This window comes from Festucalex cinctus, chromosome 11, assembly GCF_051991245.1.
Source record: "Festucalex cinctus isolate MCC-2025b chromosome 11, RoL_Fcin_1.0, whole genome shotgun sequence".
NCBI classification, from domain to species: domain Eukaryota; kingdom Metazoa; phylum Chordata; class Actinopteri; order Syngnathiformes; family Syngnathidae; genus Festucalex; species Festucalex cinctus.
This window is the reverse complement of record NC_135421.1, coordinates 14146168-14163215: the sequence shown is the minus strand read 5'-3', so window position 1 is coordinate 14163215 and position 17048 is coordinate 14146168. Positions and strand designations below refer to the sequence as shown.

At 39.4% G+C, this 17048-nt stretch overlaps 2 protein-coding genes across 8 annotated transcripts; one reads left to right on the top strand and one right to left on the bottom strand.

The window, feature by feature from the left end:
* Positions 1 to 7905: 7905 nt before the first annotated feature.
* Positions 7906 to 10578, bottom strand: trim13 (tripartite motif containing 13). 5 transcript variants are annotated; one of them, XM_077536794.1, is made up of 3 exons: positions 10068 to 10578; positions 9578 to 9669; positions 7906 to 9246 (listed from the first exon to the last, which is right to left on the bottom strand). In XM_077536794.1, the coding sequence occupies exon 3, from the start codon at positions 9235 to 9237 to the stop codon at positions 8083 to 8085; it is 1155 nt and encodes a 384-aa protein (XP_077392920.1). In that variant the 5' UTR covers positions 9238 to 9246; positions 9578 to 9669; positions 10068 to 10578; the 3' UTR covers positions 7906 to 8082. The 5 variants fall into 5 exon arrangements, with proteins under 5 accessions (XP_077392920.1, XP_077392916.1, XP_077392918.1 ...); XM_077536790.1 differs by having other exon boundaries at positions 7906 to 9261; positions 10068 to 10573; XM_077536792.1 differs by lacking the exon at positions 10068 to 10578 and adding an exon at positions 9844 to 10011.
* spryd7b (SPRY domain containing 7b) lies at positions 9962 to 15936 on the top strand. 3 transcript variants are annotated; one of them, XM_077536796.1, is made up of 6 exons: positions 9962 to 10000; positions 10684 to 10729; positions 11406 to 11522; positions 12371 to 12537; positions 13423 to 13525; positions 15060 to 15936. In XM_077536796.1, exons 1-6 carry the CDS (start codon positions 9977 to 9979, stop codon positions 15155 to 15157), a joined length of 555 nt encoding a protein of 184 aa, XP_077392922.1. In that variant the 5' UTR covers positions 9962 to 9976; the 3' UTR covers positions 15158 to 15936. The 3 variants fall into 3 exon arrangements, with proteins under 3 accessions (XP_077392922.1, XP_077392924.1, XP_077392923.1); XM_077536798.1 differs by lacking the exon at positions 9962 to 10000 and adding an exon at positions 10229 to 10521; XM_077536797.1 differs by lacking the exons at positions 9962 to 10000; positions 10684 to 10729 and adding an exon at positions 10776 to 10943.
* The last annotated feature ends 1112 nt before the right edge of the window (positions 15937 to 17048 follow it).

The window sequence follows — 17048 nt, the reverse complement described above, 5'->3', positions numbered from 1 at the left end:
AACAGGAGTGGTCAAATATTCAACCAGAAGCTTGTGTATGTAAACTTTTGATCACAAATGTACATTATTACCTGTATGTATATGTTACTTGGTGTGTGAATATTTTTATTTTTAGTTTTTTAAAGGTAGCAAGGAAAAACACTCCCGAAGTCGATGCTAACTTCCTGTTAGCATCTGCTAATTTCCTGTTAGCGCTATGCTAGTGATGTTTTTAAAACAAAGCATGTTTTGTATTTAAATATAGAGTGGCTGTAATTCTGAATGTTGTGTATTTAGTTTTACAGTTAACTCCAACTGCGGTGTCATTGAACAACTTAAATGATGCTTAGGGACAACAGAATTACCAGAATAACACGCTAAACACTTGCTAGTTACTAATGCTACGCAAGCAAAATGGTGCATTCAGTGTACTTTCACAGCGTCGAAGACTTGATTTTTCTTCCGTAACGTTTGAAGGGGAAAATATTTGGCCCAATTGGCCGATTGTTTTGGCTACGGGTGCACCGATCACAATGTTCCGGCCAATCACCGATCTCTGATCTTTTAAAACGTTTGACCTGCCGATCCCGATTTTTGCAGATACCGATTTTTTTCATTACAAGCAGCATATACCTTCAGTGTTCCAATCTTCTTTTACTGGAAAACAATGAACAATATTGGCGAAAAATACAAATGGGTTGTTTTAACTGCACATAAAGTACTTCTCTCAAATAAAAATGAAAATCCTATTAGTCATCTCAGCAGAAGAGGACAGAGGCTGACTTTTTCCGACCTCGGAAGAGGGAGATGAGATTGGTGGAAAAGATCGGTTTATTTTTAAGGGATCGGCCGATCACCGATCTTCTAAAATTAAGGAAGTCGGGGCCGATAAATCGGCCGGCCGATCGATCGGTGCACCCCTAGTTTTGGCCGATGCTTGAAGGCCAATAATCGGCTGATTATAATCGGCGGCTGATTAATTGGTCGGGCCCTCTTTATAACTCACCCGATTATAATTTCACTAAAGTTAGTGTTCAAGTCATAAGTCAAAATTACCTGAAAAAAACATTTTTAATAAAGAGTACAAATGATATAATTCATTGATTAATTTGGGGGGGAAATGTAATGAAAAGGCCTGATAAAAAAAGAAAAAAAAAGAAAAGATATCGTGAATTTTGTAAGCCGTTGCAGCACAATGACACCCCCCTCCCCTCCACCCTTCTTTTTTAAACTCTGTGCATGTGTGATGTTATTCAACTAAAGAGTCATCTTCACTCTGAAGCTGGCTGTAAGTAAAAAAGTTGCTGTTTTTATTGTTTAATTTAACAGTCTCGCAGTATACAAAAGCCAAAGACACATTGTAGTGTTTGATGCAGAAAAAGTCATGAAAACGTGCCTTATAATGAAGCAATATGATGTCGCATTCATTCATCTTTCTATCACTGGCGCTGTTAAAGTCACAGGACTGAGAGCTTACTGCCGATAAGTAGTTGATGTGTGTGTGTTAGCATATTTTAGTAATTACATGCTTATTCCTTTTCTGAATGGCTTTCAATCGGTAGCAGGTGCTGTTCCATATCTACATCTTTTTTGCATAAAATCAAATCTCTGAGGAACAGAGAAACAGACTCATGCCATCCTCCAGTCAGTTTGAATATAATATAGGACTGTCACTATTAAAAATTTTTTTTTAATCATTTATCCTATCGTTTCTATCAAATAATCGCACCCAACATTAAACATTAAAAGGCCAATTTTAAGTACATAAATTTTAGGGGTGTGCCAAAAAATCGATTCATAAAAGAATCGAGATTCTCATTTATTAATCGAATCAAATCGATATTTAATATCCAAAAATCGATTTTATTTAAATTAGAAATGAAGAAAAAGGGGGAAAGGCAGTTGTAGCCCACATGCTGTTTTGTGGAAAAAGGCACTTGCAATACAAAATTAATAAATGTTTAAACAAAAACAAAAAAAGACACTTTAATGTCTCTATTTGTCATTTTGTCTTGCAAAGCAGACTGGAGTAGATCATGACAATGTTGTGCATATATGTAAATTGAAGCAGAAATCATTTGTCAATCAAATAATTTTGAATTGAAAATCGTTTGAATCGAGAATCGTAAATCGATTCTGAATCGAATAGTAGACCCAAAAATCGTAATCGAATCGAATCGTGAGCCAGTCAAAGATTCCCAGCCCTAATAACTTTAGATGTTCTCATGCATGACCTCGGCATGAAAGTGGGTCAGTTTCCCAATTCAAAATTTGTCATCAAATTCTGAATTATAGGACATGTGAAGTTCCAGTCTAAATAGGAAAAAAAAGAACTATTCTTGTGAGGAATAAGCGGTTTGGAAAATGGATGTATGGATATATGAATTTGTTGAAGATTGATGTGTAGTCTATTTCTGACACATTTTTACGACTGCCATCACTGAACTTTCCTTTCATTCCTGTGCCGTGATGAAAACAGGCGAAGTCGAACCCATTTGCTCCCGGAGACGACATACAACGTCGATGTCACCACCCCGCAAACTGAGTGCGGAGGGTTACTTGACCCTTGACCTGCGGGGTCAGGTGACTCTTTGAGGCCTTTGAGTGGCGAGCAGAAGCTGTAGTAAATGGCTTAAAAGGGCTCGGCCTCAAAGGCTGACATGTCTGGACATGCTTCCTGAAAAGGCTGGCAGGGACAAATTAGGGAGAGGTTCGACTCCATAATAGGAACACTCCTCTGGGATTGAAAAAGAAATTAACAAAGAAAGCACAATTGTTTTGCAGACTCATTATCCTGACTTGGACGGTTAAGGTTCTTCTTTTGTAATATCTATGACATGGGAAATAGCAGGAGAGGGAGGTGGGTACCTTTTGCTTGATGGAATTGCAATCGGAAACAATGTAAAGTCAATTCATTTGTTCCATACTCGGACTGTCACCATTCTAAAGACATGCTAGTATAAAGGCATGTTAACCACAAGATTATAAAGCTGAAATAAAGTCAAACTACTCACTATATATAAAGGCTCTAAATATGAAACAAACTCTAACTTGAGATTTTATATTAAAAATATATATATAACTTGGCCACCACTCAAAATGTTAGACCCGGAGCATTTCAGTCAAATCAAGACAAACATGTCACATTGACTTCAATTGTACATAAACAAACGGGACATAACAAGAATGAAAAATCTATTTGCCAAGAAATGATGCGCCTGCTTGATGATCATTTTACAAAGTGTGTATGCGTGAACTACTTGCATTCATAGTACTTGAATTGCAACACGTCGAAATGTTGGCCTTGACTTTCTTAAGTGAAAGTTATGTGCAGTTATGATCTTGTGAATCCATTTGCACTGGCCCTGCATTGGCGTGTGTTGGAGAGGATGATATTATCAAGTCTATTGAAAATGACTCTTCATTTCAGGTCCATTGAGACCTCTGCTGGTAACAGCACAGCCTCACTCACTCGACAAGCGTTATTGGTTTACTGTTCCGTAAAGGCGTCTTCATAGTCAAGTGCATATCATATGTAGATAGACCCGGCTTTTTTTCTTTTTTTTTTCCATTCTTTTTTTTTTTTTAAACTCTGTAGTGAGCTGTAGAGTACCGACTATCTTATAGGAGTGGAAGGAGGGGGGAATTTAATTGTACAACTAAATAGCATATTTTTCCCATTTATCCTTTTTTTGGCAGCACTTGAGACACATTTGCACACACTGTAAGCAGCTTGAAATGTCATGTGCATTGGAAATTTGTCACATGACTCTACCAGAACTCGTCCAACATTGCATTACATATATTACATTGACCAATGAAATCTATCCTATAGTAAGGTCATTTGCAAATGAATAATTACAGAGAAACGTTTGGGATATATTTAAGGGTTTTGATTTACCTCTGCTTTCATATATATATATTTTTTGTCATAGGAAATTGTTTGGGTCAATAGGCATTGTTTTCAGTACCATTTTAACAATCTGTAAAAATTATTGTTAATGTTAAAACATGAAAAAAATCTTTACAAAGGCTAAATATGAATGTTTGCAAGCATTTGAAATATTCTCAAACTTGATCAAACAAAAATACAAATCTGCTTGCATATTTTTTAGTTTTAGCTTCTCTTCCTCTAACACTCGTACAGTATGGTGACGCTTGAATGTGACTGAGTGAATTAATAATTAATTTTTAACATTCTTAACCATCATGCATGTGTAATGAGCTAACCACTGTTAATGTTAAAACATAAAAACAAAACACTTCAATGGCAGAGTGCTCCATATTGTCATGTTTAACCTTCCAATGTGCAGCTGCTTCCTTTGCATCGCTTTCCTTTCATTGCAACTACCGCATTTAAGTGATCCCTTCTGGAATATGATAGGAAAAAGCCAAAGAAAAAGTAAAAACACACCTACAGTGAGCTCTCATCAAGTGGTGACGGGTACATTTAAAAAGGTTTGTAAAATGGCAGTAAAGCACTTTTTTTTTTCTATTAGACAAGGCTATGGCCTAAGGAAATGAAGCTCCTCCCCTCATTTCAATATAGTTTGGTGCACCAAAGCACTATTTTTAATCTATTCGGCAAATAAAGCACATATATGAGCATTTTTGCAAATAAATGATCCCAAAAAAAACGACACAATTTGTGAATGCTGAACTGCGATTATGAAACGCTATCTCGTTTGACTCGATGCATGACAGTAGGGATGTGAATTGCCTAGTACCTGACGATTCGATTCGTATCACGATTCACAGGTCACGATTCGATTCGATACCGATTAATCCCGATACGAATTTATAAGTCGATTGTTGCGATTTTTTTTCATTCAAATTTAGAAAATACTAATCAGTAAGCTTGTAGTGTAAGATTTATATGAAAATGTATTATTTATTTATCTGAAATTTCAGTCTTATAGAGGTTGTAATTTGTTTCATGTTTGAACAGCATTGAAATAAAATATTGAGGCTGAATGTTCCGTTCATATAACATTCTTCCATGCTCAAGGTGTGAATCCTAAAAAAAACAAAAAAAAAAAAAACGATTCAGCCGATTATTGAATCGATTCAAGAATCGCGCGATGTTGTATCGCGATATATCGCCGAATTGATTTTTTTTAACACCCCTACATGACAGTAGTTCAAACTGAACTTTTGTACTACTTTAAACTATTTTGTAACTGATGCCATTTTGTCATTGTGTGTTTCAGGCCATCACGTGATTGGAGGCCCCACACAAGCGTGTCAACTGTGCTCAAGCAGACGCCGACTGTTGTGGCAGTGCCGTAGCAGCACGGAATGGTTTGTGGGTTACACTGAGATGCAGGCCATACCGTGCTGCCACAGTGAAGCCCGACCCGCTCGTCCTATCCGGCACCTCCAGCGAAGACCTCCCATCACTCCGCCGCTTCACTTGTAGCGTATACCGGCCCAGGTCACTTGACTGTAGCAGCACGTAAATATTGGAGTGGACTCTCTCAGCCGAAGTCTCCAGTATTGATCGTGCTGCTGAAGCAAAGATGACCACTCACTGGCAAACGCATCCATCGGAGTAGACCCTGTTATTAAACATAGTAATGTTTCCCATGAATAAACATGCTGAATTCAGATGTTGTCTTGTCTTTGATGTCCTCATATTTCCACTTTTAATAGAAACTATTCCACTTATGAATTAGACACTTCCCTTTTCCCAACAATCAAAAATAATAATAGTAATAATAATAATAATCAGTTCATAGGAGCTATTGTTGATATATGAATAATGACCGTGAAGCCCATTTGAACTTTATTGCTAACCAAAAAAGAGGTACAAAAATAGAAAAGCAAGTTTCCTGTGTGGAGTTAAAGATGATCTTACACATGCAGAGATGGTCTTTAATGCTCCACCACCATGTTGTATGTCCATGTTTAGGACTAATTTGTTTCACCCATTCTACCATAATAGTCGCCTTACCATGTTTGAAACTTGCCATCAATTGTAACATACCCCTAATATTTTTACTGCTACGAAAATACAGCAGTTGAGTGAATAAATCACCCTGCTGGCGATTGTTAGAGGAAATATAGTACAAATGCCTTATTACAACAGAATCAAGAAGGCATTACGTCCCTGCTCAATTATGATCTGTTCTGGCTTCCAGTCCAACGTTTTGTGAGCAGTCCCATACTTTTGGGCTCATTCCGTTAACGCCACAAAAAAAATGCAGATAAACTTAAACCCACAAGTCCTCATAATATGTGATAGTGAACATTTGTTTGAGTACGAAAGCTTTTTTCTTTTTTCTCTCGCCGTAAATTTAGTCATTGACTCATTAAAAACTGAAATGGCCTCTTCGAAAAAGGTTCCCCGCCCGCACTAGAATTATCTGAACGACCAATTTTCACGGTTTTAATATAGAGATCGCTTTTAATAACGTATACGTGCTTTAGATGTATTTTGTTTTGTGCTTTTGCATTTATGGTTTTAATTCATATAGTTGTTCATGAATTGAAAGTGTTGGCCAGACTTTTTTTTAATGCATGCACGGCAACTTGTCGCAACCTTTTTTCCCCCCACAGGTGCATGCGACCAGTTTTATATACTATACATTTGGTGTTTTTCTTGTCTTTTTCGACTTAATGTGACACGAATAGTAATAAAAGGACCACATTTTTGTGGTGCTGAATAAAGAGGGAAATTGCACGTGACCACGCGCATCCAGGCCTCATTTTGGCCTTTAAAAAATACATTTACAGAATTGCTCGCTGTATACATACAGGTGATTTTTTTTTTCTCATATTAATTCTAAATTAATTGTTTGGTCCTATTTGTGTTTTTTTTTCCCGTCGCAGTAATTGCGAATTTAAAGAGGAAGTTCTTATAAAAGGACCTCATGACAGCATTATTGCGACATGAAGGAAATCAACGTCCTGCATTTATAATCTGTAGTTTTGCTATTGCACTCAATTTGTTGGGAAAGCATGTTCAAGAATTAATCGTGCGCTGTGATGTAAGGCACAACATGGTGAATAATGGCATAAACGAGATTGTGGAGGACTTTGATGTCATGTAATGCGTGTAAAGTGTGATTTGTTGCTAAATAGTTTTAGATATTTACTTTCTGTTTAATTCGCTGACGTTTCTATTAATCATCTCTGAAGTGCATTGAGCGCCATGCGATAATTCATGTTTGTTTTTAGGGGCAAAACCCCCCAAAACAAAACAAAAAAACTCTTGCATTGTTTTATATCCATTTATATTTTAAGTCCCACTAGAATATTAAATATTAATGTAAAACGTGGTGTGTATATTTCCATGCTATATTTGCCTGGCAACAGAGGTCTATATATAAACATCTATATTTGAGTGTGTGTGCTTGTGTCACTGCTGACATCACGGAACCTCAGATTGTATTTAGAAATACTAAACCACGTCCACGTAATTAGAAGAAAAACATATTGCATTATATAACAAAAAAAATACTTTGATGTGATTTTTTCCGCCATTTGTTTATACTTCAAATGAATAAGGCATGACCAACAAGGCCAAGCAATTTTTCCACGTGTCATATTTTGATATAGACTATTAGACAAATTAATATATTTTTAACGTTAGTTGTGGCTCGTGGGGAAGATAGTATTTATTTATTTATTTTTTTGGCAAATGAATCACAAATATATTTTTAACGTTAACTATGGCTTGGAAGAAAGCTGACTTTTTTCTTTTTTTTGTAAATTAATCACCAATTATTTTTAACGTTAACTATGACTTCTGAGGAAGATAGCTGCCTTTTTCTGCTTTCATGACGTTTTTGCAACCCTCGTTTCTTGATATTTCAAGCATCCCACATTATGAAACGAGTGTCACCTTGAAAATGCATGCGTGGATGAATACATACATATTGTTTTAAAAATCAATTGTAACATCCAATTTAATTCAAGCAAGCATTGAAAATGTGTGATTGTCTTTTATTTGGCAAGACCTTAAAGAATGGGGAAAAAGGGAACATAATTAGTGTATAAGAAATGAATGTACTTATTTTGCATCCAGGCTGTAGAGTTTTAAAGGTGATCTCCGAAGAAGAAACGTGTTTTTAAAAAAATAAAAAACGCTCTATTCTTCAATTAAATCAACGTACAGCTGCCAATGTAAGTGACAGCCGTGTCTATGAAATTGCCCACGACCCGCGTGGATGCGCCGGTCACCTCACACAGGTGCTCGCGGGCTGCCGCCGCCACCGCCACCGCTTCGGGCACCACAAACATCAGCGTGGACGTCAACAAGAAGAGACCCCACGCCAAGAAGACAAGGGCGAGCCAGCACCTGTACCGGCGCGACCTCCCAGCCGCCGCCTCCCACCTCTCTTGGGGCACCGTCATTTTATCGACGTCACCCAGCCTCACAGCGTCCCACTTTTTGACGTCGAGCGGCCCGACTTCCGGCGGTGTCCGAGCGGGAGGCGTCTCCTGCTTCTCCTTCTTCTCTTCCTCCTCCTTCAGAGCCGCTAGCGTTTGTCGGAAGTCGTGCATGTGCTGCAGGAAGCCGAGCGGCTCCGTGACGCCGCGGAACGCCTCCGCCGCGGTCAGTGCGCTCCGCTGGCGGTCCAGCGTGTCGCGCAGCCGCGTTATCTCCGGGTCGTACGCCTGCATGACGGCCAGCCTGTGCGTCTCGAAGTCGCACAGGATCTCGCCCTTCTTGCTCTCCAGCGCGGCCGCCAACTTGTCGAAGTAGTCGCTCGCCCGCTGCGCGTCCTCGTTGACCGCCTGAAGCGCCGTCTTCTTGGTGGCTCGCAGCGTCTCCAGGCGGGCGAGGGCACCCGCGCTCGGCCAGCCCTCCGCGCCGCGCAGCAGTTCCTCGAAGGCGCGCCTCTCCCGCTCGTACGCCTCCTCCAGGGAGCAGAAGCGGTGACCCCGGTGCTCGTCGGCGGTCGCGCAGCAGCCGCAGATGAGCCTCAGGTCGGTGGCGCAGAACATGTTGAGCGGCTGCGCCGTGTGGTGGGCGCACACGCCCGTCTTGGGCGCCACCTTGAGCCGGGCGTACTTCTCCACGATGCCGCGGAGGGAGTAGTTGACCTGCAGGCTGTTGGCGCCGTTGTGCGGGCTCTCCTTGCGGCACGTCGGGCACCTGAACGGCGACCTGGAGAAAGACGAACCCCTGGGGGGCTCCAGGAGAGCCTCCAAACACCTTCGGCAGAAGCTGTGCGAGCAGAGCAGGACGCGGGGGTCCTCGAAGAGACCGCAGCAGATCGGGCACGTCAGCTCCTCCTCCAGCTGCTCCATGTTGGGCTCCTGTCAACACACACACTCAAGAAAGGGAAAAAAAAAAAAAAAAAAAAAGTAGGTGTCACGTTGGAGCTTCCCCACAGTGGAACTCATTTGCATGGCGTGACATGCCGTCTCCGCTGGCAAGACGTCGAACGCCACGTAACATTCGGCCAAATGAATTTTGAAAAATCAAAATGGACGCGTCAAAAACAACCCAGACCGACGTCGAGCCCTGAAAAGCATCGCCGTGGACGGACAATCGATGTCACGAAGCCCGTCGCGGTGTCCGTGGCACATTTAGCGAGCGCATAGTAACAAGCGGGCTAAAAAAAAGAAAAAGGCATAGCTCACTCACCAGCTGCTGTGTAGACGCGCGCTCTACGACGCAATCATGGCGCTTGTTGCCGAGCAGACTTCATCAACATACTTCCGGGTTCAAGTTCAACCCTTTCCGCGCCAGGTTCGGAAAATAATAATAAAACACACAACAAACACCAATTCATCTTTGTTCAAATAATAACCGAATATACAAATTAGTCAATTACGACAAACACATGTACAATGAATGTATTTTTTAAATGCAAATTTACATACATTCATAACCATTTTTACGTTTATTACCAATGATGCCTTTTTGCCGACGTTCCCTGCGTGACGTAAAGGGGCGGGAAGGACTGTTGCCATGCAAAACGCCATAGCGTGGAAAAACTGTCAACTTGGGTTTAAGCCCCACTTTAGCGTCGTGCACATTCTCATGCTGCCCTACTTCTGTCACTACGTGCGTGTTCATGTGCGACATTGTGATGAAATATGCAAATTAAACCAAACAACGCTTAAACGCTCACCTGTCACGATATCCTGCACGATGCAAACACACCAGCTGTCATCAATAAGTTCAATGACCTGGTTGAGTGTATGCAAAATGAAGTTGGCCTTGGGTGGCATTTGATCACTGATAGGCTGTTAGCTAAAGAATCGATGCATGACTTTAAAGTGGCAAAAGCAAAGAAAAAGGCATTTGGACAAATGAGCTCCCCCAACAAGATGGATAAAAACGGCTGAATTTTGCTACTTAACTCAGATTCCACAAATGCAATATTAATCAGAATACGTGTTTATACTAATAGGACTGCATAGAACATATTGTAAAACAAAAAAAGTTTTTAGGTCGACTTCCCCGTTTAAATGGTGGTAGATGTGTGCGGACTCCAATCAAAAACTGTGCATTGTTGTCTTTATGAATTAGTACTTTGTGACGCAATCCTCGTGTTAGTGCTGTAAAGTGAGCTGGCAGTAGGTGTAAGTACAGAATTCCCAGATAGCGTTCTTATTTGCCCATTACTTTCAAACTCACTTTGTAACCCACACATGGTTATGTAACAGCTATATCCAATAGTCACAAAGTCACGTGTGGGAAATTTTGACCCTGATTTTTTTCTTCCCTTGTTTCCATGCCATCAGGAGCAACTGCCTACCGTTCCAACTTGCCACTGTGATTGGATGGGCGGTAGGTTGATGTAACTCCGATTTACGCCTCGGGGTGTCGCTGTGGTTTGAAATGGCCTCATATATGGACGGTTTCCGGAAGTGGTGCTGAATGTTTTTTGCGTAAAAGATGGCGGCGATGTTTACGTGTTGTCTAAACTGCTGCGGCGATGGAGGATCGGGACATATCCAGCTTAAAGAAATGCCCACGGTTCAGTTAGATACTCATCGCATGGGTAAATTACGTTTTCGTGGGTTTTTATGCCGACGTGCCACTAAATTCGCGTGCGTGTTTTGCTCCTCAGCTAACTTGTCACTAGCATCCTGTTCATATTTAATGCTTTCAGTCAGATTCCACTTTTAAGCACGTTGAACTGCCGTTTCTCGTCATGGATGTATTTGGACGTCTCAAATGTTTGCCTTATCGGGAACATATTTTCTTTGTGATTATAGTTTTGCTTGCTATTTCCCCGTTAAATTATCCATCCACCATCTTCTATGCTGCCTACCCTGATTAGGGTCACGGGTGTGTTGGACACATCGCATCTGACTTTGGGCGAAAGGCAGGGTACAATTGCAGGACAACCATTCACAGACACATTCGCACCTATGGGCCATTTAATAATGATACTGCTTAAGTTGTCATTTGTTTTAAAGGCATTCCGATGGAGTGACTGATTGTCTCTTTTGTATCGCAGGCACAGATGTTGTCATAGTGAAGAGTGGCCGGAGGATATGTGGCACTGGAGCGTGCCTGGCCAACGCTCCTCTCCACCAGAACAAAAGTTATTTTGAATTCAAGATCCAGTCCACTGGTGAGTCCTCACCTATTGAATGTAGAGCATTCATTTTGTTGTTGTTGTGTGTGCAACCTTTGTTTGATGCTGGTCAATTTGTTGATCATTTATTTACTGTACAGGTAGTGTTTTTTGCTTTTTTGTTTTCTGTTTTTTTGTTTACCACTGTAGCCCCAAGGAAGCCCAGAAGACTAACTTACATGGAAGTGACTTTTTGACTAGACAAAAGAATCTCAAAGGGCTTCACATGGCCACAGCCCACACTTGACAAATATTAACGACATCCACTGATCTAACCACAAGAAGGCAAGGGGGAAAAAAACATCAGGACAAATAAGAAACCTTGGGAAGGGGCCGCAAATGTGGAAATCCCCATTTGACACGTGTAAATGTATGAATATGTTTTTGCAAAGCAGGAAAATAACAAATTTTGAAGTCAAATGTGCTACGGGTGTATATAGCCAGAAGGTGAATCTCTATATCAATGCAAATCATATTTGGCTTTTCTGTGTATGTTTCGTTCTTTTGTCATTGACTTGATCATTAATCAATAACTAACAACGGAGAAAGAGGAAAGAGGAGCTCATCCGGTGAAGAAGGGGGACTTGTTTGTGGGACTTTATACACAGTCATCAGCATATCAATATTACAATTGCGTTTTTGTGCGACCTTTTAGCCCTACAATTGTATCAATTAATGTGCAAATAGGAATATTTTTGTTAATGTTTATAAAATGACATATTTCTTATTTAGAACCAGTTAGAAAATTGTTTTTCAGACATTTTTGGTTATTTGATTTTTAAGGGTCTGCTGTACCATCCACAGTGATTGACTGATTTTCCTGTCTGTTGTGCTCATATTCCAAGGTGTGTGGGGAGTGGGCGTGGCCACGCAGAAAGCCAATCTCAATCAAGTGCCTTTAGGCCGAGACTCCAACAGCCTCGTCCTGAGACATGACGGCTGTGTCGTCTACAACGGCGAAGAGAAGAACCGCCTGCCTGCCAACAATCTCCCTCAAGAGGGCGACATAGTGGTGAGTGCCATTTGGAAACGTGTTTATGTATTTATAAATGAAGTACTAACCTCGTCGTAAATGAAAATGCCACGATTTTGATCTACGTGTTAGTCCTGAGATTACGATATGCTTATATCCAGCAAAGTGACAGGATGAGAAGTGCGGATGGGGCAAGCAACACAATTATACATAATTATAAACAAATACATTACTGTTGAGGAAGTAATAGTAATTTAGGACATTGAACGTTTTGTAACAATGTAACAACAATTTAAAAAAAAAAAAAAATTAATAGAAACAGTTCAGAATTTGTTTTCAGCTTTGACAGTCTGCTTCATTTGTGGGCAGTGACCCACCAGTCCAGCAGAGGGAGCTGCAGTTTAAAAATGATGTGATACCTTGTGGGCGTATATGACAATGCTTTTCTTGGGCACATACCACAGTCAAATTAAACTATGAGGTTTTTATTTTATTTTATTTTATTTTATTTTATTTTATTTTATTTTATTTTATTTTATTTTAATAATAATATGTTCAAGATTATGGAGACATCATCTAGAGCAGAGATTCCCAGTCAGGGTACCACGGCAGAATAATGTGCCTTGAGAGATTATGTCATGAGAAAATGTCTTAATGTCTTTTCAGTGGTTGTCAGTGTCGCCTCTGGTAGATAAAATTAGCAACAACAGTTAATTTTGTTTAAAAATTGCAGCTCATGTCTTCACTAGCCCCACCGGTCAGATTGGACACCCTGATGGGACTGATCTGGCCCACGGACCGTACGTTTGACACTAGGGCATTGTCATCAACTATGCATTGAAAACATTGGATATGCATGCATTGTGAGAAAGTATAAATAATTTGCAACGTGGTACCCAATGCTTCAAATCATGTCATCCCCAGGGCATCACGTATGATCATGTGGAGATGAACTTGTATCTGAATGGAAAGAACATGCATTGTCCCGCATCGGGGATACGAGGCACTGTGTACCCCGTTGTTTATGGTAAGTGCATTGTCACTTGTGGAGAATATCAGACATTTTTGACAGAGTCCTTTTGACAGAAGTTTGAAGTGCCGCATTGGGGCAACCTTTGCTTTTCTGTTGGTTGTGGTACATCGTAACATAATTATTTGCATGTCTTACATACTTAGAAATTAATTATTCACTACAGTATAATATAATGTTGTCAGTTTTTTTTTTTTTTTTTTTTTTTACGGCTGTCATCTTACATCCAATTTGAAAGGATTCAACATTTCCTTCAAATCAAGCACAACAAATCTGACCTCACGTGAGTGTCTGCACATTTTAACCCATTAAAGCTGGGAGCGTGTGACCGTGCTTCGCCTTTTAAGACCGGGAAACTGGATATGCATTTTTTTTTTAGGCCGATACAGATTTTTGCCAGAAAAGAAAATACAGATTAATCTGCCAAATATTTATTAAAAATATATATAATGCATAAAATTACCCCCTTCCCCAATTCCTTTTACTTTAGCAATTAATATTCTCTGAGTTGAATGACAAGTCCGTATATAAAAATTAAAGTATACAAGGTTATTGTATAGATTTGTGTCAATAATAAAACCATTCTTACTTTTTTACAACTGCTGTACAGCCTTAACCTTTTCTTTTCTTATTTTTATCGTTTGTTATTTTCACAAGTCTTGTGACTTACTGGGCTAACCTGGGACCTCAGGGATTGTATTTCATGTGTTAAGACAAAAAGAAAAAAAAATCCTTGGATGTTTGCATCCTTGAATTTTGAGAAAATAAAGTCTTTGAATCCTTGAAATATCAATTTTATAATATAACTTGAAAGGACAATGACAAAATAAAAATAAGTGAAATAAGAATAGAATAAACTAAAATAATAGTAACTGAAAAAACAGAACAGATATTGACTGTTTCTGTGCATTTTGGCCTCTTGGGGGCAGTGTGGTGCCGTACATCCATGGCGTACACACTTAAAGTGAGTACAGAAGAAAGTTGTGATTGAATTCTATTAAAATAACAGAGACATGTTTTGGCAGGCGCTTTAGGCCTTAATGGGTTAAAGGATTAAATTTACACGGCGCCAGCAAATGTACAACTTTGATTAAATCTGGATTTAACTTTATTTGGCATTAGATTTTTAACCTACACTTTTTGTTAACATGCACATTTCAGGGAAGTATTTTACTGTTTTAAAATATCAAGTGAAATTTCACACCTTTATTTAAATGTCATTATTTTAAATGAAATTAAGTTTACATTGAATTAACGTGTGTTCTTTGCAAGAGTACTTGCACTGTGGAAAATATATTACAAATTTATTTTAAATATTTGTGATTATTTTTCATTAAATTAGCTTTTTATTAATTTAACTTGGTTTTATTTTTCACTGTTCACTTTTGACAAAACATTATGGAAAGAAATTTTTTACGTTTTGTCACAGCTACTAAACCTGCACCACCAATTTTGTGTTGTCAAATGTTGACACACTTAAGTTTTTTTGTCACAATGTTTTGTTTGTTTGATTGTTTGTTTGCCGTTGCAGTGGACGACAGCGCCATCTTAGACTGCCAGTTCAGTGACTTCTACCACACGCCTCCACAAGGATTCGAGAAGATCCTCTTTGAACAACAAATCTTCTAAACCAGCGCCTTTATCATTGTCGTCGTCACCCTCACGTACCGTGTCACATGTAATCTTTAGATTTGTGATTGGATATTATCTCTGGCCGATCCCGCTCCGTTGTTCCTGAATGATCTTATGAGTTGTCCCCGAAGGATTTGGATGTTTTGTTTTGATTGTCCGCATATACAACGGCTGTTGGTAGTGGGGAGAATGATCCAGTCAGGATTCATGATCAATTGTAATACTTCCAGTAGCCTCCTAGATTTCCATTCTGGATTCCCAAAAGTGAATATCAGAATCTCAAGCCATTTCTGGGGATTCCTCTGTTTATGTTCTTGAATGTGTAATGGTTTAAAAAGGCCTGCACTGACATGTAATTGTATTTATTTTATTCACAGATCGTTTCTATTATGGATTGATGATTTTTGAGTTGCCTGAATTCATGAGGTTCATCATCCAAACCAAATATATGGCAATTTTTGTTTTTGTCGTGATATGTTATGAAATGACGTAATTTACTCGATATTGAGATTGGAATGACGAGTCATTTCTACAAACACCTCCTGAGACCCTCTTCCTGATATGTATATCTTGAAACCTTTTATGGCATATTTATTCTTCAGTATGAATATTATCACAAGTGGTGCCGCTCGGCTCTGAATATAAGATTCATATTGTTGCAGGTTTGCTGCTGAAGTTTCCAGCAATGTTCTTGTCTTTGTTTGCACTAACAATGTTTTGATTGTACAAGCAAATCCAAATACTGTTGATTGATTAAACGTTTGTGTCTGCAGGAATCATTAGTATTTGTTTTTTTGTTTTCTTTCTAATACTATTCATTGTAGGGAGATTTTTTTTTTTACGGGCCGTGTGCATTGATTTATGCTATATTTATTCAATTTATGCTCATACACATTTATTATTGCTCCATTAATTTATGCTCATCTACATTTTTGTACGCCAACTTTATGTTCTATTACCCAAAGCAAAAATTACTACCATCAGATAAATAAAAAAAAACTTCTTTTTTTTTTTTGACAAAAAACATTTCAGTTTGAATGCAAATATTTTAAGAACATTAACATGAAACATGTTTTTGTCCAACTAATATTTTTTTAAATTGCAAAAAAACTATGACTAAATTGTGAATATTTTGATTAAAAAGATAAAAATTAAAAAATACTGCTGCTACTCTCTCAACTCAATAAAAGGAAAAATGTGTTTTTTTAAATAACAAGTATAACATTGTTTAACTGGACAGAAAAGCACCAAAAAGCAACGGAATTCTCATATAAAAGACAGCCATATGAAGCAACTTGTTATATTACCGCACACACACATGCACACAAAAAACAACTTTTGGATTAAAAAAACAAAAACAGTCCTACTATGCCTTTCTATCCAATGGAAAGGTCTTGGAAAATTACACAAAACAGAAAAATACTTCTCAGTCAAGTGTGTGTGTGGGGGGGGGGGGGGGGGGGGGGGGCATTTTCTGTAATAAAAGGAAACTATTATTTCAAATTACCATATAACAACAATAATGAGGAAAGCAGTGCACCATCAACACTGTGTATCGTGGGGATGGGGTGCTGCTGACCTCAACTTGGGACGTCATGAGTCAGTCGGTGGGGAGAATACTTCGAAGACCTCCTCAATTCTACCGACACGTCTTCCTTTGAGGAAGCAGAGTCCGGGGACTCTGAGGTGGGCTCTCCTATCTCTGGGGTCGAAGTCACTGAGGTGGTAGGAAAGCTCCTCGGTAGCAGGGCGCAGGGGGTGGATGAGATCCGCCCGGTGTTCCTGAAGACCTGAAGACTCTGGATGTGTGGTTGACACGCCTCTACAACATCGCATGGACATCGGGGACAGTGCCTCTAGATTGGCAAACCGGGGTGGTGATCCCCCC

What these genes read in the sequence shown, in the direction of transcription:
- trim13 (XM_077536794.1), bottom strand. Translation starts at nt 9,237, where the DNA reads ATGGAGCAGCTGGAGGAGGAGCTGACGTGCCCGATCTGCTGCGGTCTC.
- spryd7b (XM_077536797.1), top strand. Translation starts at nt 10,838, where the DNA reads ATGGCGGCGATGTTTACGTGTTGTCTAAACTGCTGCGGCGATGGAGGA. An exon ending in GTTAGATACTCATCGCATGG is followed by an intron (nt 10,944 to 11,405) that starts GTAAATTACGTT and finishes TTTGTATCGCAG; the next exon opens with GCACAGATGTTGTCATAGTG. An exon ending in TGTGTACCCCGTTGTTTATG is followed by an intron (nt 13,526 to 15,059) that starts GTAAGTGCATTG and finishes TTGCCGTTGCAG; the next exon opens with TGGACGACAGCGCCATCTTA.